The 24,626-nt window shown below is 38.7% G+C and overlaps 1 protein-coding gene across 2 annotated transcripts in view; it reads left to right on the top strand.

The window, feature by feature from the left end:
• Window positions 1–24,626, top strand: part of capzb (capping actin protein of muscle Z-line subunit beta) — a 115,704-nt gene that overhangs the window by 51,581 nt on the left and 39,497 nt on the right. For both annotated transcript variants that reach the window (XM_073031881.1, XM_073031880.1), the window contains exon 3: window positions 23,275–23,396. In XM_073031881.1, the coding sequence (XP_072887982.1) occupies window positions 23,275–23,396 (122 nt within the window). The remainder of the gene's footprint in view (window positions 1–23,274; window positions 23,397–24,626) is intronic.

The following is a 24,626-nucleotide window of genomic DNA, read 5'->3' as shown; positions in this document are numbered from 1 at the left end:
TGGATAAATATTTTTAGCTCATACAGGTTGCTAGACAAATAGGGCAATCATGCCAGCTAATGAACTTGCAATTTTTTGGTATCCGAGTCATTGTAGCTCACTGCATATCTAAGGGATTGCAATATATTCTGTTTTACACTGTTTTGAGGCAACGTTTGGACTGCAGTGAAATATTGTAAACCTCTTTATATCTATAGTTTGCTAATGAATGTGAACTACTTCACCTCCTGAAGCTTTTCAAACTTGCCTTCCACATCTTCATAAAATATGCAGTGCATGTTATTCAACTAAATCTCACCTGTATTTGGTTAGCCATATGTAGACTTGATGTTGCAGAGGAAAGTATGCCTGTGGTTGCAGTATTTAAGTTTCCTTTCTGCTACTGGTGAATTGACCTTTTGTATATTTAATCCTTGTGTAAATCTAGATCAGTTTAGGCATAATAGAATTAATTTATATTTGGATTTTGGGGTCCACAATTGGCAGCATTTCATAAGTAATTTTTTTGGGCCTCCAATCCTTTGATTTGGGCACAGACAACTCCAGATTTTGTATATAATGCCCAGAGCTATCTGTCTATGAACCATTTCTTGTTATTCAGCATTTTGTGTCTGACTGAATTGCATCCATATGAATCTTGGAAATTGTGGATGCCTGGTCAGTCAGAAATGGTAAGGACTTGACCCTTCTGATTATTTTCCAGTACCTTGGCCCGTACATCCTCATAATCAGGACCAGCTGCTGGTACCACAGCAGCAAAAAAGTTGCCTGTGGCTGCCTGATGCACAGCGATCTTGCCAGGTGGTTTTGGAAATTTTGTCCTAGTGAATCCATAGATTATTTCTATTTGAAGATGCATAGTAAAATTAAGAGACATAGCTACAATTTCAGCTGTATTCTCTCACTTGTTAAATTGGCTCCATTGGCAATAATTTGCATGACCACTCAGCTACTTTTTTAATAAGGTAATAGCTTATTATAATTAACAGTTGCATTTTTGGAGTTATAGCTTGAATATGACTGTGAAATGTTTAATTGAAAATTAAAAATGGTCATTATGTTTCACAGAAATGTTATGCAGTTTTTGTGTATAACTTTTTCTCGTGTCTATCATAGACCCCCACAATCACTTGTTTTCATTAAGGAGTTGATTTACAATCCGTGCTTTGGCACATCTGTTGCTGTTTTTCGGTGACTGCAGCACCAGCAATTATAGCTCATTAAAAATGTCAGGCCTATTGCAGTAGAATGTACTTCAGGAGTGTGTTTTCTAATTGTTGATACATTAGTTTCCAAATATTGTACAATGTTGTTTTATGTGTTTTGCTTTTAATTTCAATCTTTTAATTTCAGTGCTATGTATCACACAAAATGTTCTAAAGTACTATAGTTTCTGGAACTTAATTGTTACTTGTCAAAGTGAAATGGATGGCTGTGTGAAATGCATAAATAATTGGTGTCTGTTTATGATTGTTTAAGAATGAAGTATTTAAGACATATTTGAAAGTTCTTGAGATGAAAGCATGATGGCTCCTACAATACTGAGAGTTAGAAACTGAGAGTTCACGTTTTCAGTTTGGATCTTTGAACCCCACGAGGTCCACTATAATAAAATCCTAGGCTATCCAAGAAATCAACGTATTCTATCTTTTTAATGCTTACTGACTCTTTCTTCATTTTGTATGTAAATATGAAAATCTTGTCTGCGAAACTGTCCTCTCCATCACCTCAGAAACCTGTATGTGCATATGTAATGGAAATTCCCTGTATAAACTGGTTACTATGCACATGGCCAAGTGGTTAAGGCGTTGGTCTAGTGATCTGAAGGTCGCTAGTTCGAGCCTCAGCTAAGGCAGCAAGGCACTTAGCCACATGTTGCTCTGCGACGACACTGGTGCCAAGCTGTATTGGCCCTTGCCCTTCCCTTGGACAACATCGGTGGCGTGGAGAGGGGAGACTTGCAACATGGGCAACTGCCGGTCTCCCATACACCCTGCCTAGGCCCGTGCCCTGGAAACTTCCCAAGGTGCAAATCCATGGTCTCTCGAGACTAACGGATGCCTATAAACTGGTTACATTATTAGCATCACCCATCAAGATGATATAGTTTGTTAGATAAGGCAGTACAGCTACAAATCCATTTAATGATAATGCTGCTACTGAGACACTTAAATTATTTTAATTTTCATTTTTCTTTCACTCTTTCTGCATCTCTGAAGGAATTCAGTGGGTCAGGAATTCAGTGGAGGGAAGGGATAGATGGTATTTTGCATTGGAACCTGCATCAGGGTTTCTATTTCTTATGTTCCTAAACTACCCACCCAGCCACCATATGAAGATCCTTTTAATTGTAGTGTGTTAGATTCAGTGATGAAACTAACATCAATGATTACTGTGTTCTTTGGTATACTTGTGGGATTGAGAGTGGCTTGTTACTACTGCAGTTCTTCTGCCTCATCAGCCTTATGAGATCCAGAGGTTGGCTGGTGGTTCTTGAGATGGTGGGCAGACAGATGGATTGGGAGCATAAGGAATAGAAACAGGAGCAGGCCAATTAATACCTCATGCCTGCTTCACCATTCAACAAACCATGGCTAATTCCTTATCCAGGTACCACATTATTATATAAAAGCCACATTCCTTGATGTCTTTCATATCTAAACATATGCCCATTATTTCACAGTATGATATAAAGTTATTCAGCAACTGAGGCTCTGTGGTACTCTTTGACAATGAGTTCCAAGGATTCACTACTTCTGATGAAGAAATTCCTTCTCTTTGCTATTTTGAATGATCATCCTTATTTTGAGTGTGTCCCTTCTAAAGATGCATATCAGGGGGATCGTCAATTAAGCTTCGCGGGTATGTACTGTATTTCAAAGAGGTTGCTACTTGATTGAGCTTTCCAGAGTCTGGTCAGCTTGTATCTCCTCTCGCAACAGAATCTGCACTCCAAGAATCAGTGTGGTGAGCTCCATGTGGGTAGGTAGAAACACCAGATTTAGACAAAGCATTTATGTTTTTTCTGTCATTTCCTTGCTCCCCAGTAGAAGTTCTCTAGTCTCAATATGTGAAGAACCCACAATAATTTACTTTTTTCCTCTTTTTTCTGATAATATCTTAGTTATCCCACTCTAGTGTTTTACTTTCCTCTACCTATCAACACCTTTGCCCTCCTGTGCTAAACTGAAAGTTCCTGGTCCCCAGGCTCATCACTCTTGGCAATTTTATAAGTCTTTTCCTTTAATAATAGCCACAGTTGAATCACTTTATGTAGTACTTTATTTAGTCCTAAAGGAACACAAAGCATTTTTATGCTGACTATTAAATCATTAAAATTTAGCCTTTGCTAGTTCATTGTCACCACTTATAATGTATTTTCCACAGGCAATGCTTAGTTGTAAAGCTGTACAGACCCTCTTGCCCAATTTGTCTATTCTAATGAGGTTTCCTAACTGAGCTGGTTCCATTTCAAAAGTTCAAAGTAAATTTATTATGTAAGTACACTTGTGTCACCATATACAACCCTAAGATTCATTTTCTTAAAGGCATTCACAGTAAATACAAAGAGAAACAATAAATGAAAGACTCACCACTGTCTTTAAGGAGTTTGTATGTTCTCCCCTTGACCATGTGGGTGTCCTCTGGATGCTCTAGTTTCCTCCCATAGTGCAAGGAGATACTGGTTGGTAGGTTCATTATAAACTGTTCTGTGATTAGGCTAAGGTTAATTTGGCAGTTTCTGGAAAGTGTGGCTCAAATGGCTGGAAGGACCCATTCCACACTGCATCTCAATAAATAAACAAGACTGACAAACAGCCAATGTGCAAAAAAAACCTGTAAATACAGAAAGAAAAAAAACTAACCAGCGGCGATAAAAATAAATAAATAGATAGATAGATAAATAAGCAATAAATATTGAAAACGTGGTGAAGAGCCATTGAAAGTGAGTCCATAGGCTGTGGGATCTGTTCAGTGTTGGGGTGAGTGAAGCGATCCTTACTGGTTCAAGAGCTTGATAGTTGAGTAATAATTGTTCTTGAACCTGGTGGGGTGGGTCCTGAGGCTCCTAAACCTCTTCCTGATGGCAACAGCGAAGTGAGAGCATGGCCTACATGGTGAGTGTCCTTAATGATGGATGCTGCTTTCCTGCAACTTTCTGTGTATATGCACGCAGTGGTGAGGAGGGCTTTACCCTGGGTTGTATCCACTACTTTTTGTTGGATTTTCTGTTAAAGGGCATTGGTGTTTCTATACCAGGCCATTATGCTACCAATCAATATAATCTCCGCTGCACATCTATTTATGTTTGTCAAAGTTATAGGTGACATCCCAAATCTTTGCAAACTTCTAAGAAAGTAGGGGTGCTGCTTGTGTTTTCTTTCTGTGTATGTGTGTGTGTGTGTGTGTGTGTGTTATTCCTCTCCACACCCTGTGGTGCATCAGGCTGCAAACTTACCATTTTTTAAAACATCTGTCTTTTTTTTAAAAATGAGGCTGTTGCTAGTTCGATGCCCAAACCAGCATAGATGGAAAGCATTCAAGGAGATGGCCGGATTCGAACCCGGAACCTCTCATCTCAAAGTTTGGTGTAGATGTCACTACACTACTGGCAGCTAATGTGCTTTCTTTGTAATGGAACTTGGATGCTGAACAAAGGACAGATCCTCTGAAATGATAACTCTGAGGAATTTAAAGTTGCTGACCCTCTCCGTCTATGATTCCCCCAATAAGGAGGGGCTCATGGGCCTCCAGTTTCTTCCTCCTGTAGTCACTCAGCTCCTTGGTCTTGCTGACATTGAGTGAGAGATTGTTATTGTGGCACCACTTAGCTGGCTTTTCAATCTCCCTCCTTTATGTTGATTAATCACCATCTTTGATTAGGCCAACAAGTGTGGTGTTGTCAGCAAACCTAAGTACAGTATTGGAGCTGTGCTTAGCCTCATAATCGTAAGTATAAAGTGAGTACAGCAGGATGCTGAGCACACAGCCTCATGGCACACTTGTACTGATGGAGATTGTGGAAGAGATGTTGTTGCCCGTCCGAACTGGCTGGGGTCTGCATGTGAGGAACTCGAGAATCCAGTTGCTATTTTCAGTACATGTTTGTGCTCTAGGGTTTTCTGAGTTTACCATTTGAAGGATGCTTTGATTAAAGAAGGAAAGACTAGATTTGTCACGTTTATTGAAACGTATGGTGAAATGCGTCATTTGTGTCAAATCGAATCAGTGAGGATTATGCTGGAGGCAGTCAAGTGTTGCTGTGCTTCCAGTGCCAACATAGCATACCCACAATTCACTAGCCCTAACCATACGTGTTTGGAATGTGGGAGGAAACTGGAACACCCGAAAGAAATATATGGAATCATGCGGAACATGTATAAATGCTTCATGGGCAGCGGTGGGAATTGCATCCCAGTCGGTGATCACTCGTGCTGTGAAATGGTGCGCTAACTGCTATACTACAGTGCCATCCTGACATCTTTGAATCATTACCTTAATCTACTATTGCCATGACAGAACTGTCAATAGTGTCTATTTCATTAATCTACTGTTGAATATATAAATGGCTATGGCCTACAAATGTTAGGGATGTTGGTCTGAGAGGGGATGCTACCAATGGATTCTGTGGATTTTTCCAAGGCAGCATTGATGGCATTTCTTCAGCCTTTAAGGTACCTGCAATAGATGGTCCATGCTGGAAGCATTAGGGAGCAGGAATCACTGGTGTGTAGCTTACCATGAGCTCTGTGCTGAGTTTGAAGTCTGGCTCTTACAATAGTATTTCTATCACATGACCAAAGGCTATGCTGTAATGCTGAACTTCATTATGGACGCCAGCCATCACTGGCAGATGCTTCCTGAGAATGTGGTATAGGATATACTACACTTTTTTCAGTGCTGCATCGTGGACCTTTGTTAAAAGGCAAAACAGTTTCCTGTACATTTCTGAAGACTAGTGTTTTTGTTAAATGCATTAATTATAAAATGTATTGCCGTTTCTTACCATTGTTTAATTCCAAAATGCTGCCTCATCACATTCTGTAAGTGCCATTACAAAGAAAGCATGGCAGTGCTTCTATTTCCTTAGAAGTTTCTGAAGATCCTGCATGACATCTAAAACTTTGACAAACTTCTACAGATGTGTAGTGGAGAGTGTATTGACTGGGTGCATCATGGCCTGGTGTGGAAGCACCCAATGGTCGTGAACGGAAAATCCTGCAAAAGGTAGTGGATATGGCCCAGTTTATCACAGGTAAAATCCTCCCCCCATTGTGCACGTCTACATGAAGGCAGTATCCATCATCAGGGACCTCCACCACCCAGGCCATGCTCTCTTCTAGCTGCTCCCATCAGCAAGAAGGTACAGGAGCTTCAAGACCCACACCTCCAGGTTCAGAAACAGTTATTACCACTTAACCATCAGGCTCTTGAGCCTGAGGGGATAACTTCACTCAACTTCACTCGCCCCATCACTGAACAACTCTACCACATACTGAGCCCCCCACAATCTATGGTCTCACTTTCAAGGACTCTTCATTTCATATTCTTGATATCTGTTGCTTATTTACTATTATTATTTTTCTTACATATTGCACAGATTGATTTTTGGACATTAGTTGTTTGTCCGTCCTACTAGGCACAGCCTTTCATTGATTGTATCGTGTTTCTTGGATTTACTATGTATGCCCACAAGAAAACAAATTTCAGGGTTGTATATGGAGATGTATCTGTACTTTGAGAATAAATTTACTTTGAAATTTGGTCTTGTGTTGTTGCATCTGCTTCCATCTAAAAACTTCCTAGCTTCATTTCCAAGAAATAGTTATATCTAAGGATCAGATCAGTTTCCTTCAATAGCTAACTGGATCTACTAATTTTGAGTTTTTCTCTATTTGGGATCGGAACTCACCAGAATGAGTTCATACAAGGTTCTGAAATGAATAGGCAAGGTAGATTTCAAGAGGAGGTTTTCTCTGACCATGAAATTGGGGTTCTCAAGGTAAGAGATTTCTATGCAATCTAGAGTGCAAAACTTTGAAATTTTCTACTTTAGAAGTAATGCTGATCAGTTAGGAAGGTACACTTGAGGCACAGGGTCAGCTAAGATATTTGTGAATGGCAGAGAAGGCTTAGAGTTCACTGGTATTTTCTTCTAATACAGTGGATTCTGGTTAGTTGGGCCACTGGTTAATCAGGGCAGCTGCATTTTGGGACAGTTCTTTTAAAGAACAAAAACTAATCGAGAAAATTGGTGGGATTCTCTTTGTTTATTTGTGACACTGTGCCACTTAATTGGGACAGCAGACTGTTGCTCAACAGGTTCCAACTAGAGTCAGCCATATGCACTTGTGTGGCCATTTTAGGCACTACTCTGTGCTTAGTGTGAACAGTTTTAAAATAGCGTCATTTATATGGGTTTATGTTCAAAAAGCCATGGTTTTGTCACTGATAGTTGGCAAGAAATAAATAGGACAATTCCAAATTGTTTTGTTCACTATGGTTTCAAGCTTTCAGGTTTGGAGCTGCCAGAAACAGCTAGGAGTGAAATTGAAAAGATTTCTCTACTTTAGTAAGTTAAGAACTATGAAGTATTTGACGGTATCAACAAACATCTTGAATGTTACAATAAAAAAAAATTAAGAGTTTGAGGATGTAATGGTCAGAAGTATTGTATGAATGCAGTTCATTATTTGCTCTAGGTGTCTGCATTGAATTTGTTCATTGCATACACTGGATGAATTTTTTCATCAATAACTATTAGGAATTAATACATAGTTTTATCATACTATATTTCATTTAAATACTTGATCTGTTACTCAGTTTGTCTTATACCTTTTTAACTATTTCCATGAAACTTTAGCCAATTGGGACGGCCGCTTAATTGGGCCGAAATGTACTGGTACTGATGAGTCCCAATTATCTGGAATCTACTGTAAATCTCCTAAAATAGCTAAGTTTACCATGCGATGATTTTTTTTTGGAATGACTGAAAGCCCTCATTTATAGGCTGGTATTTGGCTGTTGATTTATTTACATTTTAAACATCTGTTATGATTCTTGGTCAGTTGAAATTTTATATCTTGTGTATTAAGGAGTGAGTTCTGAATTTAAATTTTTAGTATTCCAGCAGCAAACCCCCTAAGACCAAAAGAAAATAAATAATAGTCATAATATTTTTTGCCAACAGGTAAAAGACAAGCCACACAAACTGTACAAATGCATTAATGGAAATTTAGTACTAATGTCTTTTGAAATTAATTTTGGGAAGTTGAAGGTGATAATAAAGATTTAATGAGAAACGGAGAAGAAATTTGTAGAATTTGGTTTCCACAGAGGCAAAATATATCCGAGCAAGTATCCTGTGGTAGACAAGGCTGAAAGATGAGAGTTTTTGTTGGCTGACCCTTATTAAAGCAACAAAGTTTTGTATTTTAATTGCATCTTTGTTGTCAGTTAACTATGAATGAAATTTGTTTTTCCTTTGCTAAGCTTTTCTTTTGGGGAGATTTACATAAGTGGAACATCCAACTTTGCAAGCTATCATTATTTCCTCCATGTTAACCTTTGAATAAACAGCCATGTACTGCATGTTCCTCTTTCCCTCTGATTTTTAACACCCATGAATGAAATAAATGAAGTATAGTTGAATGAATTATGTAGTGTGTAAAATCAAGACCAATAATAAGATCAGTAACTGATAGATGCCACTAGTATTTGACACTGCAGCAGCATACAGATGTGTTGAGTGAGTGGGTGACAACTAGGTAGATGGAGTTTAATGTAGGTTGTATACCTCAGAGGAAGGAATCGGAACAGACCTTTTTCTAAATAAAAAAGAGCCTGCAAATTTGTACAGTATGAGTGATCTGGGTGCACTTGTATGTGAGACATAAAACAATATTCCACAGTATCAATATAAACAATATCCAAGTCAAAATGTCTGAGTTTGTTCTGCATTGATCATTTTTTAAATTCTGGCAATACATCACAAAAACAATTGAGAAGCCTTGTTCCTGTCATTGTTAGCCTCGCGCTAAATATGGTTGCATTTAATGAATACCTTTCAAGTTTTAAATTATAGCAAAGTTACCAGAACAGTAATTTATCATTTCTGTGTAATTTGAAAATAGAAGCATCACTTCAGTCAATTTAGCATGAATCTCAAAGTGATTTCTTTAAATTGCGTGCCATCTCTCCCTATCCTGTGTCTATTCCTTATCAAATTTTCCTATTAACAAGTGAGGTTTACTGTCATTTAACTACATACATGTATATAATGTATATAGAAACAAGATGATGCTTCTTTGAGCCAGGGTATAAAACACAACACACGATAACTTAAGAAGGTAAGAATAAAATCTACAGATGAACCACACATGAATAACAAATTAAAGTGCATTAATATTAAATATCGTAAGATACGGAACAGATTAACCAGTGACACTGAGTATGATGTGACTGGGAGTCCAGAAATGGCCTGGGGGAAGAAACTTTCTTATCCTGTCTGTTCGCGCTTTTATGCATCATAGTCTTTTGCCGGTTGGTAGAAAGGCAAAGAGGATGCTGGATGGATGGGTGGAATCACTAATTATACTAAGGACCCTACGTATGCAGCACTCCTGATGGATGGTTAGGGACCCTCAATGATCCTCTCGGCTGTTCTCACAGTCCTTTGTAGGGACTTCAGGTCTGATGCTAGACTGCCCCCATACCAGATTGAGATGCAGCTTGTCAGGATGCACTTAATGGTGCTGCTGTAAAACGCAGCTGAGATGAGTGGGGGAAGGGAGAAGGGGTGGGAGCCTTGCTTGCCTCAATGTCCTTAGGAGGTGGAGGCGCTGCTGTGCCTCCTTGTTCAGGGAGGTGATATTAAGAGATCATGAGGTTATCCGTGATGTGAACTCCCAGGAACTTGGTGCACTTAACTCCCTCTACGGAGGAGCCATGTATTCGCAGAGGGCGATGGTTTGTCTGCACCTTCCTAAAGCCCACAACGATTTCCTTTATCTTCTCCATGTTCAGGCTAGGTGGTTGTTCTCACAATCCACCAGCCGCTTCACTTCCTCTCTATAGTCAGTCTCATCATCGTTCTTGATGAGGCCAACCACTGTTGTGTCATACGTCGGCAGTGTGAACAGCAACGGGCTGAGCACACACGCTTGGGGAGCAGCAGTGCTCAGTGTAATGGGATGAGAGATGTTGTTGCCCACATGGACTGACTGTGGCCTTCTCTCCACCAGTTTCCTGGGGTATCCTGGCGTTGTATGCTGAACTGAAGTCTGTAAACAGAAGTCTGGCATATGAGATCCCATTTTTCAGGTCGGTCAGGACAGAGTGGAAGGCAGGGGCTATTGCATCATCAGTGAGATGATTTGAGTGGTAAATGAAAGCTTCCAGTGTAGACAGGAGAAAGGCTTTAATGTCAGAATCAGGTTTATTATCATTGGCATGTGACGTGAAATTTGTTAACTTAGCAGCAGTTTAATGCAATACATAATATAGAAAAGGAAAAAAATAAGTAAATCAATTACAGTATACCTATATTGAATAGATTAAAAATTGTGTAAAAAAAACCCCCAGAAATACTGTATATTTAAGGAAAAAATGATAGTCCGTAAGCCAGTAGGGTTGGTCGGTACCATCTGAGGGGAATAATGCTCATAGTGATTTTTGGCAAGGTATTCATCTCTAGAGTTAGAAAATATGTGATAGCATTGCACCAGTGGTAGCTTTATGTGCACTGTCATGCATTTTATAAAACTACCCTGAAATAAGCATTTCTGAAAAGTGGCCAATATAAAATACAACATATATATTCAACCTAGTGGTATTTTGTCATCAGTGATCCCTCAACATTGAAATTTGTTACAATGATAGCTGAGTTCAAGCACTTTTCATCAAATGTTGTTATAAAATTCTACATTGAAAACTGTGTCATTGGTGGCACTCGCAGTACAGTGCCCAATTTCAGTAGAGCGAATCATTTCATTTTTAGAAAAGTATTTGTTTATTTTGGAAAAGTCAATACAAACCCATATAATCACATGGATTTGTAGAGATTTTTTTCCAGAAATTCAATTAAGTACCGTAATCACTTTTTGTATATATTCCATATTAACATCAGTACAACAGAAAATGTTAACACCAACCCCCAAAAAGTGAAAAAAACTCATTTGGAGAGAATTCTGGAGTTTTATCAATGTCATGATATTTTCCATATTGTTGTATCAAATCAAAACAATCTTAAGCTTTTGTCACAGCATAGAGAATTACAGTACAATACAAATGTGGGGTTCCACACGGCCGTAACCTAGGCCCCATTTGGTTTTAAAATGAACATATTTAATCAAAGACTGCTTTCCATACTTTGTTTTCCATACTTTCAGAACCTTTTAATAATCATAATAATTTTCCAAGTCTTCCACATCTTCATCTGAACTTCCCACACTCTCTGAGGTGGATGCCTGGTTCTCACAGTCTGCCAGTCTACACATGTCTGTACACCTGAGGCCATTTGCAACACGTACATCTTGGGAGTGAACAATTTTTTGGACAGTTACTGGCCAGTAGATCCAGGATGGCATCGGGTGCTGGCTGGCCTTCTATCCAGTGCACCGTCAACTGTTCAGCTTCCTCTTCTATCCTCTGCCAACAGGGCTTGGCATGTATGGGTCCTTCTCTAAACATCTTCTCCACATACCAGCCTGGTAGCTGGCTCGCTGTGCATGTTTTGTTAAGTAGTCCTTGCATGGTGGGAGTTGATGACTTTCGATTTCACCTTTTTTGGCACAGAAAAGTTGATACCTGAGCTCATTGACCTTGGTGGTCATTGCTTTTGGGACATACAGAAGACATGTAAATACCTCCAGTTTATCCATCAGTTCTGGGGAGAGATCCCATTCCTGACCCAATTCTAAGAATGGGTTTCTCTGTTGCTGGTCAGCAGTTTTAAGACACTTGTCTTTCCTTTGCCTGCGAAAGTGCTTACAGTGTCACATCCTGTATATGCATGCAACCAGATGAGAGCCCTACAAGCCTCTATCCCAACAGTGGCAGCAGCCTTCCTGATGTCTACAAGCCTTGTATGGATTCTAGTGCCACACTTCTGGAACAATGGGACCTCAATCTTGTCACAAAGTGCTAAAGTCATGATAAAGACATCTGTGTCTTCTGAGCAGCTCACTACAGATTGGTAACCCTCTCTTGTGGCATGAGCAGCATGGAGAAGTAGGATGGCTAAGGCATTACATATGGTATGGAATGTCCCATCCTGAGAAAAATGTTGGAGAAGTGCTCTTTGTGCTTCCAGGCAATTTCAGTGGCTTTTGTATAGAGTGCTTGATCCATGATTACCACAATTGTTTCTAGATGAAGTTCCTTCCTGATTAGCTCTGATTGGTTCAGGATTTCAAATACTGTGGCTGGTGAATTGATGGTTGGCAGAAACCCAACAATATCTTGTGAGATTGGTTCTTGGTCCCTGGTGCTGTTATTAAAACCAGTCCAACTTAGGATTGTCTGATTCTCTGGATCTGTTTGCCTTGCAAGTGTCCACACCAGGTTCTTCTTGCAGGCAAGAAGAGCAGCTTCCTTGGTTTCCTGGACACAGTGTTCCCTGGTTGGGAGAGGCTGTGGGCCCACATGTGCACGAGCTACATATACTTCCAGTTCTTGGTCTTCAATGGTGACTGATCTCTGCTTCAGCACAGAAAGCTACCACCGCTGCAATGCTATCACATATTTTCTAGCACTAGGGGTGTATACCTTGCCAGAAATCACTATAAGATTTATTCCCCCCAGATGGTACTAGTGGCCCAAATTTGGAGTCCTGGCTGATGGACTATGAGGTAGTGTCTAAGGTTTCAATGTCCATTTGGAAATTGGATGTCAGAGTGGAAGAAGCTGTTCCTGAATCACTGAGTGTGTGCCTTCAGGCTTCTGTAACTCCTGCCTGATGGTAACAGTGATAAAAAGACATGCCCTGAGTGCTGGAGGTCCTTAATAATGGATGCTGCCTTTCTGAGACACTGCTCCCTGAAGATGTCCTGCGTACTTAGTAAGCTGGTACCCAAGATGGAGCTGACTAAATTTACAACCCTCTGCAGCTTCTTTCAGTCCTGTGCAGTAGCCCCTCCCTCCTCTCCCCCCCCCCCCCCCCCCCCCCCCCCCCATACCAGACAGTGAGGCAGCCTGTCAGAATGCTGTCCACGGTACATCTATAGAAGTTTTTGAGTGTATTTGTTGACATGCCAAATCTCTTCAATCTCCTAATGAAGTATAGCCATGGTCTTGCCTTCTTTATAACTGCATTGATATGTTGGGACCAGGTTAGATCCTCAGAAATCTTCAAACTGCTCACTCTGTCCACTTCTGATCCTTCTTTGACAATTGGCATGTGTTCCTTCATCTTACCCTTCCTGAAGTCCACAATCAGCTCTTTCGTCTTAACTGATGTTGAGTGGCAGGTTGTTGCTGCAGCACCACTCCACTAATTGGCATATCTCACTCCTGTACGCTCTTTCGTCACCACCTGAGATTCTACCAACAATGATTGTATTGTCAGTAAATTTATAGATGGTATTTCAGCTATGCCTAGCCATACAGTCATCTGTGTATAGAGAGTACAGCAATAGGCTAAGCACACATCCCTGAGGTCACCAGTGTTGATAGTCAGCGAGGAGGATATGTTATCACCAATCCGCACAGATTGTGGTCTTCCAGTTTACGAAGTTGTGGATCCAATTGCAGAGGGAGGTACAGAAACCCAGGTTCAGCAACTTCGCAATCAGGATTGTGAGAATGATGGTATTAAATGCTGAGATATAATCAATGAACAATATCCTGACATAGGTATTTGTGTTGTCCAGGTGGTCTAAAGCCGTGTGGAGAGCCACTGAGATTACATCTGTCATTGACCTATTGTGGCGATAGGTAAATTGCAATGGGTCCAGGTCCTTGGTGAGGCAGGAGTTCAGTCTAGTCATGACCAACCACTCAAAGCATTTCATCACTGTAGATGTGTGTGCTATTGGACGATAGTCATTAAGGCAGCTTACATTGTTCTTCTTAGGCACTGGTATAATTGTTACCTTTTTGAAGCAAGTGTAAACTTCCACCCGTAGCAGTAAGAGGTTGAAAATGTCCTTGAATACTCCCACACAGGTTTTCAGAGCCTTACCAGGTACTCGATCTGGAGCCTCTGTCTTACGAGGGTTCACTCTCTTTAAAGACAAAGAACTCTGAGACAGAGATCACAGGGTCATCAGGTGCAGCAGGGACCTTCACAGCTGTAGTTGTGTTCTCCCTTTCAAAGCGGGCATAGAAGGCATTGAGTTCATCTGGTAGTGAAGCATTGCTGCCATTCATGCTATGGAGTTTCACTTTGTAGGAAGTAATGTCTTGCAGACCCTGCCAGAGTTGCCGTACATCCGATGTCACCTCTAACCTCGTTGGAAACTGTCTCTTCTCCCAAATGAGTCCTAACGAAGGATCTCGGCCCGAAACGTCGACAGCACTTCTCCCTATAGATGCTGCCTAGCCTGCTGTGTTCCACCAGCATTTTGTGTGTGTTGTTGTTCTCCGCAAATCATACCTGGTTTTCTGGTACAGGCCTGGGTCGCCAGACTTGAATGCCACAGATCTAGCCTTCAGCAGGCGACGTACATCCTGGTTTATCCACGGCTTTTGGTTTGGGAATGTATAGTAAGTCTTTGTAGGCACACACTTATCCACACAGGTTTTAGTGAAGTTGGTAACAACTGCAGCAAACTCATCCAGGTTTGAAGATGAATTCCTGAATACAGTCCAGTCCACCAATTCATAGCAGTCCTTGTAGGCACTCCTGTGCTTTCCTTATCCAAACTTTCTTGGTCGTCACTACTGGTGCTGCAGTCTTCCATCTTTTCCTATACTCAGGGTGTAGAAGTACAGCTAGGTGATCAGACTTCCCAAAGTGAGGGTGTGGAATAGCACGGTAGGCAATCTTGATGGTGGTGTAGCAATAGTCCAGTGTTTTGTTTCCTCTAGTATTGCAAGTGATCTGTTGATGGTTGTTGCTTAGTGATTTTTTTTTTCAGACTGGCCTGGTTAAAATCTCCCAAGACAATTGTGAAGGCATTAGGATGTGCCATTCCCTGCATGTTGATCCCATTGCTCAGATCATCTAAAGCCTGATTGACATTGGCCTGAGGTGGAATGTATACCGCTACCAAAATGACCCCAGAGAACTCCCGTGGTAGGTAAAAAGGACTGCATTTAACTGCTGGATATTCCAGGTCTGGTGAGCAGAATTGGGACAGCACTGGTATATTTGTGCACCAAGAAGAGTTGATCATGAGGCATGCTCCTCCACCTCTGATTTTGAGAGACTCTATAGATCTATCCTGACAGTGTATAGTAAACCCGTCGATCTGAATCCCTGCATCCGGTATGGAAGGGGTTAACCAGGATTTTGTGAAACAAAGGATACATGCAGTCCTAATGTCCCTCTGGTTCAGCACGCTACCTCTGAGATCATCGATTTTATTCACCAAAGACTGCACACTTGCCTGCAGGATAGTCGGTATAGGGAGTTTAAAACCCCGTTTCCTTAAACACACTTGTAACCCCACTCTACAGCCACGCTTCTTCCGTAGTATCCTACGTGGGCACTTCCGACCTCAGTTGGTGGTGTTTCTGTCAGCTTTAAGCAGCGATAGTTCGTTTAAACGCATTAAAACATCTTTGTTGGCTGTACGACCTTGGAAGCAGTTGTGCTTTTTAGCTGTATCAGGCTGAAACAAGAATATTTAATCATATCCATTGAGAGTACTACTGATTCTTGAGTTGTTGCTAAGCACTCCAGAAGTAACTCAGTGACCAGCTGCTGAAAAGATTCCAGAATAGTTGATGTTAAGGCCACCGGACGATAGTCATTTAGGCAGGATACTACTGCCTTCTTTGGCACTGGAATGCTGGTTGCTGCCTTGAAAACTGAGGGGACAATGGATTGTTTCAGAGAGATGTTGGATATATCCATCAGCTGGGCTACGTAGTCTTTGGGAACCTGACCTGGTATATTATTGGGCTCTGCAGCTTTGCATGGGTTGACTGTGGCCAGGGTCTTCCTCACCTCAGCTTCAGCCAGACGGAGTGTCTGCTCCCCTGGTAGGAGGGGTGCCATCCTGCCAGCCCTTTGTTCTGCATATCAAAATGGGCGTAGAAGATATTCACCCTCTCAGGCAGTGAAGCATCCTGGCCACTGAAGCACAGGGTAGAATCATAGTCTGTAATCCTCCTGAATTTCTTGCCACATGTGCCTTATATCTCTGGTATTGCAGAAGTGACTAAATTCTCTGAGAATGTTCCCATTTTGCCTTCCTGATAGAGCGGGATAGCTCTTGTTTGAGTGGTTTTACATGCTTTATAATGGCATGCATGCTTTAAAGCCTGTTTTAATGTACTTGCAGTTTAACATGAAGGGTTAGAACATTATCATTCAGTTTTGTCCAATAGGGGGACAGAATCCTTGACTGATGAAGTGCTGACAGCCTTTATTTTTTGCAAAAAGCACATCTTTTCCAGCCTTAAGGTCCCGATGAAGATGTCCGAGTTTGTGATTGAAACGTTGGTTATAATCAATGCTTATAACTGGCTGGAAGCCTGAGAAGAGTTTATTCATCATATATGTCAGGAAAGCACGAGATCCTTTTTCTTTATCAAGTGGTGATATTCAGCTCAACTCCAGTGCACAGTTCAATGGGCTTCCCATGCCCATCCAAACTTTGACATTTTGCCAACTTTTTAAGACTACATCCATATAAAACACTGTATTTTGATCTCTTAGAGGAAAATGAAAGAAACTAAGCTTGACATTTTTTAAGTACAAGCTTACCTTGCTGGGAAATTAATAGTTTGTTAGGGTTTATTTGTAAACTATTGTTTATAAACTATTTTAAAGTCTAAAAATGCACACTGGTGGGTTCTATGTTAATACTTCCATTCGACACTAAAAGGTGGATTCTGTATTTTGCAGCAATTCCCCTTTTTGGTTTAGTTAAAATATATATTTTTTTTTAAAGTACAAACTTTTTGATTGTCATTCCAGAGGAGGGGTTATTTGTAAATTTTTCTGGAAGTTACCCAAGGTTAGCTTAAAACTATCTTTGGTTATTTGTAGCATTGATAACAACTGTCATTAGTAATTTGCTTTAACTAGCTTGTATATGACTTTGTGGCCAGCGGTTAATTCTGCTGCTCCACAGCTCAGGTTTGATCCTAACCTTGGATGCTGTCAGTATTAAGTTTACACATTCTCTCTGGATTTTTTTTTAATGTGCTCCATAACTCCAAAGATGTGCTGTAAGTTAAAATTTAACCCTTAATGTAGATTAATGGCAAAACAAAGTCAAATGAGCGTTACTGGGAGGAAGAATAAGTTGCAGGGGAAATTGAAGAGCTGGCACAGACCCAACAATTGCCTCCTGTGTGGTAAGATGAGCATTATCAAACAAACTATCTGATATCTGAATACTCTATAGTAATGAGTTAAACTTGGTGAATCTTGAGGTAATATGTTTTATTCACTTGCAGGTAGTGACCAGATTAGGGACAAATATCGTAAGGATCTTCAAATTCTTTGAAGTAGGACCATAAAGACATAGAAGCAGGAGCAGGCCATGCGGCCCATCAGATCTGCTCCATCATGTCTGATTTGTCCTTCTCAACCTTATTCTCCTGCCTTGTCACCATAATATCTGATGTCCTTACCAATCAAGAATCTAGCAAGCTCTGATTTAAATATATTCAAATGACTTGGCCTTCACAGTCTTCTGTAGCAATGAATTCCATAGATTCATCACATTCCTCCGTTCTAAAAGTTTTTCTTTGTCTTCTGAGGCTTTGTCCTCTGGTCTAGACTCTCCCACAACTGAATACATCCTCCTCCATGTCCACTCTATCTGGGCCTTTCACTATTCAGTAAGTATAATTCAACTTGGGCCATCCCACCTAAAAATAGTCTGGATTGGGTGGGGAGAGGGGCTGAAAGGCTCTTTTCCTGAGAAAAAATGGGTATTCCCTTCACCATAGGAGATACCTCACTCACAGAGTTTTTATTTCAGATTTCCAGTATTTTGCTTTTGGCTCAATTGAAGATGAGGTTTAGATTTGTAGTAGGTTGTGAAAATGGAGAAGATCCTTAATGACAAAGTTCTAATGAAGTACATTTAGACAGTTTTTGATTTACTGCATGCAGGCTTTGCAGCCTTTAAAAGATGCTGTGTGTTCATAAATCTGAAATATATTCTTTTAAGACAGTCACAGCAAACATCTAGCTGATTAAGAGCAAAGTTAAATGTGGTAATGTATAAAGTACTGCACTGTCTCTGTTAATAACCTCTGACCACTGACTGACATAACCAGAAACCAAGTGAAGCAAAAGGAATTTTATGTTTGATACAATATTCCATTGTCCTGGTTTTTGACACAGTTGATCTAATGGTGCTTTATAAAAACACTGCAGTAGCAAATAATTTGGTTAGTTTCTCTACATCACCATTTACATGCCCTGGCCTAACCCATCATCATAATAAATACTGTATTGATCCTGAGTGGTAAACTCTTTCATCTTGCTTGTTGTAATGTTACCACCTGATGACATGATATACTTAATTTTTTTATATATATAATTGTGACCAAATAGTAGCACCTAGTTGTAGCACAGTTTCCATATCAACAATTTAGTGCCTGGCAGTATTTTTGGGCTGCCATCCAACCATCTGAAACGGTAATTGTGTGTATTGCAAAAGGACAGATCCAATGAGATCTGTTTAGTCAGAGCAACACCTATCCTTTAAATCCTGTGTAGTTTTGAGATTACATAGCAATCAGATGGGTAATATTAATTAAAGTAGTATTATTTGGTTAACTAACCACACTGAAGAGCTTTCTTATATGCTGAATAATGGAAGCATTGTTCTGAAAGTTTTTTAAACAATTTGCTAGTTTTGGCCTTTCTGATGGTTTTCTTCATACTTACGTAGTGTTACTTATTTTGCATAACTTTTTCCCAGCTGCACACTCTCCAGCATTATTGGATTTGTACCACACAGTTTGAACAGCTGAAACTTGCCCTAGAGAATCCTGGTTTGTTTTTGTTGCAGTGTGGTCCGGATATAAAACTGCAGGAGCGGGTCATCCTGTATTTCTGCTGAGTTTTGGAAGTAGAAATAGTCAGGTGAACAGCTCAGCAAAATATCAAAGTACTTAAAAATGCAAATGTGGTTGTGCCAGATGTGTGTCCTGCAGAATATCAAAGAATTTAAAAACATATGTATGGCAATGCTAGATGCATGTCCATTTTTGGAAACATTGCTTGCCTGTTTTCAAAATCTGATGTTTCTTGATAAAAGAAATGTACTGATGTAACAACTATCTTGACAAATATTCCTCAAAATTTGGTGGAATTAGAATGAGCCGAGTCCTTTGTCATGTATCAATACACTAATTCCAAATACGTACTATTTAGCTTCCTAATGTCCCATTTCAGTGATTTGACTTGTCTTTCTATATGGCACTTTTCAGATTCTTTGAGGTGTAACAGAGAGACATTATTAATCTAAGTTTTAAATTGTTCTCTCTTTCCCCAAAACGTAAGAAATTGCATTTTTATGGTCTACATGTGCAAGGAGGGAATGTGTTTGGCATGCATTAGCCTAGATTGGAATCAAATAATTCAATGAAGGAAAAGTTAGAGATTATTGCCTTTTTGATCTTGTTACAGTACACAACTGCAAGCAACTTTTTATATGAATTTATTTATCAATATCTTCATTTTCCAAAAATATTTGAAAAGATCAGCAAGATGCTGTGTTTAAAATGACATCTCAAAGCCGCCTTTTAAAAAAAAACATAATGCTGGTTATCTAACCTTTTTGTTCCTTAAACATGTGTAAATTTGTATTCTGATTAATGTGTTTTTAAAAAAAATCCAGGCCATAGTTTTCATATTTCCATATTGTATTGCAACATATAATCATTTGGCCTGTTCAATCTATGCCTAGTCCCAGCATTCCCACCTTTCCTATTTCAGCACTTGTTTCCTTATAACCTTAATTTAATCAGTTAAGCCACCTGCATGTCTTAGACATATTGAGGGAACCGGAACACCTGGAAAAAAACTCATTCATGCACAGGGAAAACATGCACCTGAGGTCAGAATGAAACTCTGGTCACCAGAACTGTGTAGCATCAATTAAAGTAATTAATCCATGGCCTTCCTACAAATTCCAACCACTCTGTTTAAACAGACCAACATGACCAACTTTCCATGTGCTGATAATGTGTGTATAAAACTGAAATTAGTGATTCCTATTTTGATAATGCTAGAGATGAATGCAGACTCTACTAATCTCTTGTGGTTTGTGCCCATCTCCCATTTAAAAATAAATATTTAGATATGGGGCTTCAGACAGTGGATGAAAGTTAAAAAGCAAAACTATGGATTGGGCTTCACACAGTGGTGTGGTTGACAGTGCACTTTTTCCATAGCATTGTTCTACTTAAAACTATGGTCATAAATTGTGTATCATACAAATCTTTCAAACCTAAGTATTAAGTACAATTGATTGAATAAAGGACAAATTGATCTCAAATCTGTCAAAAATGTATACAGCATGAGCCCTTTGATCTTAATATATTTGACACAATGCAAATCCTGATTATAAATTCTTACATATTGCATACAGCACAAGCATTCCGACCCTAAATACATCTTATATTCAATAAGAACTGTATAGTCCGAAATATATAGATTGCATCTTGTGCAAGCTGTAGTTCTAAATACTTTCCTTTGTTAACATTCCTTCACAGCTTGACCTCTGCTTTATGACGCTATTTTGAAATCTGGTATTTATACACTGAATCCCCTAGGTGTATTTTAAATTGCTTTTCAAACAGTTCTGTGTGCCATAGTACCTCATGATGAGACCACGCAAGGGCATAATAAAAAAAAAAGTGGAATAAATTTATAAAACACTCTTCTGAATGTCCAGTTTTACTTACATCAGATATTAAAATTTCATGCAGCTGTTGTAGGTCCACATAGGAACATAGATGTGCTGGCATGTTGCTAATATTTGTTTCTTTTAATGCACATTCTGGTATATAGTAATATGACCATGTCTGCCATTTTGTAGTGTAAGAATGACTAGTAACTTTTAAGTGCCTTTATCATTGTCTGACTGTAGGCAACTGGATGCTACTACAAAGAGATAAACAGCCTGCATATGAAACATAGAATATTATGTAAAACAAACCACAAAGATTTATCTACTTTTCATAGCTATCCTTTTAATTACTTTACCTGTGTAATGGAATATTTTTCTATTTACCTCTTCTTGAAAAGAGCTGAAAAGTAGTATTTGTTGATTTAGCTATCTTTAGATAAACCTGAAATTCCGCTAAAAAGCAATTTTTGTGCCTTTTTAAATTCCTGACTTTCATTAACTATAAAAGCCACTTCCTATGATATACTTGCAAGACTCAGTCAAAACAATTAGTTGTTTTATTCACTTGTATTTAATTAAATCTCTCTGTATTCATCATTTTTCAATTATTTTATTTCCTGTTACTGAGTTGCTTTGTTTACTGAGAAGGGAGACACCTGTGGAAGAGTTGGTGTAATGACAGCAATATTTTGCTGTTTCATTAATATTTTGCCTCTTGGTCATGCACGAGTAAAGATATACTGAGATGTTTTTAAGCCACTTTTTATTGATTGCAGTGAACTGAATATTTGTTAGGAGGGTGAATAGTTCATATGTTTTTGTACTGTTGTGATTCTTGCCTGATGCCCTTTTCTGTTGATCATTTTCAGTGTTTTAATTCGGTTGTTTAATTAACCCCTACCTTCAACTCTTTTGTTTTGAGAGTTTGTACAGAACTGCTTTAACTTTTCTTGGTAACTACCCATCTTAATACTTTCTGTATAATGATATTGTTATCTACTCAGTTTTTAAACTTTTCTAGTTTGTCCATTGTATCTCTCTGTAGCCTTACCAAGTTTAATATTTACAAGTTAAACTCTGAAATGTTCTCTACGTTCATATAGAAACTTTGCTTGAGGCTAATGATTGTGGAAAATAGGAGTTTGTGTGTGAAGTTTGGGGAAGTGCAAGACATGCCTATCTAAATTTGAGATCCAAAAAAAAGCTTTGTTTTATAACAAATACAAGTAAGATTTTAATGTACAAAATCCCTGGACAATCATGGACGTTCATTCTAAGAAAGTACTTTTAAAAATACCCAGACATTTGGCATGATGTATGCATATGAATTCTTGAACATCCTTGATTCTTGAAGCACTGAGAAATGAAGAAATTGTTGATGTAATGAAACTAACACTCTCTGACTGGATTTTACATTATGATGGAAGCTGGAAGTATCATTTGAATTGGAGCTTCTTGTTCTCAAAACAAACTTAAATTCAAATTTGTGTGGAAGTTTGACTTCGATTATCTTCCCCTCCCAGCCCCCCAAAAAATCTCAAGGATAAAAGAGTGGCAGCTAATTCAAAGTTCCGTTCAACAATATTCAGGATACTTGAAGCAGTTTAAATGCAGCAAAAATGTATCAGTATAATAGTTGCATTAAGATTATCGAATTTAAAATTGGAGCCATAATATTGGATGTGTTCCACCTCTTTAAACTTAATCTTTTTTTATTACAAAAGTCTGCATAAAAGTTCCATTTAAAGATTGAAAAGTATTTAATTTAAGTTGTTTTTAATGAACTTTTATTATGTTTAGAATCCATTTTTGGCTTAATAAAAAGCTGTCTAAATAATACTGTTTTAGATTGATTTTCATTCATTAATTTTTCTGATCTGTAGACTAGTGTCCTCGCTCACTTTCTTTTCGGACATTATGTACAAAGTACAAAAGAGGATTGATTGCATAAACTTGAATATGTGTTGTCTCATTCTGTGGTTACTGCTGCTGAGCTCAAGATCGTGCTGTGTTTGGCTTGCTACAATGTTCATTCAAGCAGATGAACAAGATTTTATTGGGACCATGCTGAAAGCAGAAGCTTGTTCAGTTTAACATTTACAAGTTTATGTTAAATGTTTTCACTGATCTGAGTTTCTTTTTGCAGCAGTAGTTTTAAAAGGTGAGGAATCAAGTAACTGTGTTTTAAAGAATCATGGGTCCCACTGAATTGTATGAACTTTCTATTTTTGCATACCTTGTTAAGATGTCTTGTAATATTTCATTTATTTATTTTTGCAAATAGGTTCCAAATCTCTGTGAAGACCTATTATCATCAGTCGATCAGCCACTAAAGATCGCCAGGGATAAAGTGGTTGGAAAGGATTACTTACTTTGTGACTATAATAGAGATGGTGATTCATACAGGTGAGATCATTGAAATGGAAGCATAGTGTAGACATTTAACCAAAAGAGAAATGCAAATTTTTCAGTAATTTCAGCCCTGTTCATTCCTCAGTTAAAGCTCAGGTAAGCCCTCAAAACTTTGAGTACTCGATGCATTTTGTGTTTTACTGTCTCATTCACTAAATTGCCTGACCAGAAGTTTGGATAGAATTGCATGAATGAATAATGAATCAAAATATGGTCTTTTAGTATCAACAATATGATACATATTGTAAAATTAGAGACAATATTGAGTTGAACTTAATTGCCAGTCCTGAAATTGCATATGACCCAAGCAGGTAGAAGCAGGTTTGATTTCTGAACAACATTTGATTTTAAGGTAATTTTGAACTGTTACTTTCTATTTTCTGCTTGTTTTACTTGTTAATGACTCGTTTCCATGCACGAATAAGTAATAGTGAAATAATGGGAGTGTTTTCATCGAGGCAAAGCTAATATTAAATAGAAGTATGCCATTCATGTAATAAACTTAGGAGTTAAGTGTCAAGGACATTGCTCACATGTGCTAAAAGCTACAATTCGCCATATCCATTGGATAAGTTTATTCATTATTGAGTCAGTTGCTGCATCTCCCTTGTATGTATAACATCAGGTTTGCCTAAGAGTTTTGATGCTGCCCATCACCCCAAATAATGTTATTGGGACATTACTTCCATTCCAATATATCACCCTCCACAGATGGATCAAATTTTAAATGTTGAAAATCCTTTCATCTCTATTCTTGATGATCAGATACACCTCAGGCTTGTTACTTGGTATCTCTAATTTCAAGGATAGCAAAGCCTCTTGTTCAGTGCAAAGATTACTTTCAGTTCTCTTTTGATTCAAAGTTACTGGTACTCACAAGCTCCAAAAGAAATAAATTGTTCTCAAAATGGATGTTCCACTTGTCATTCAAATTGCAGGTTGTGCATATTTTATTGGACATACATATTCAACAGTTTTTGATTTTCTGATAGCTTGGAGGTGTCTAGATGAAAATAGAAATAACATGGGCTTAATTTAAAAATTGTTGCAACTTTAGTTTTGTCTTTCAGATTGTTTTAATTAAATAAATCTGTTCCTTTTTATTTGATATAAATTATCAAGTAACATAGCACGTGATGACTAAATCTGAATTTCTGGGAACAGTCTACCCCTTTTTGTAGGAAGCAAGGGAATATTCTACTCTTTATGCACGATTCACTGTGT

Source organism: Hemitrygon akajei, chromosome 29, assembly GCF_048418815.1.
Source record: "Hemitrygon akajei chromosome 29, sHemAka1.3, whole genome shotgun sequence".
Taxonomy (NCBI): domain Eukaryota; kingdom Metazoa; phylum Chordata; class Chondrichthyes; order Myliobatiformes; family Dasyatidae; genus Hemitrygon; species Hemitrygon akajei.
The sequence above is the reverse complement of the archived record's forward strand: the minus strand, read 5'-3'. Positions and strand labels throughout refer to the sequence as shown.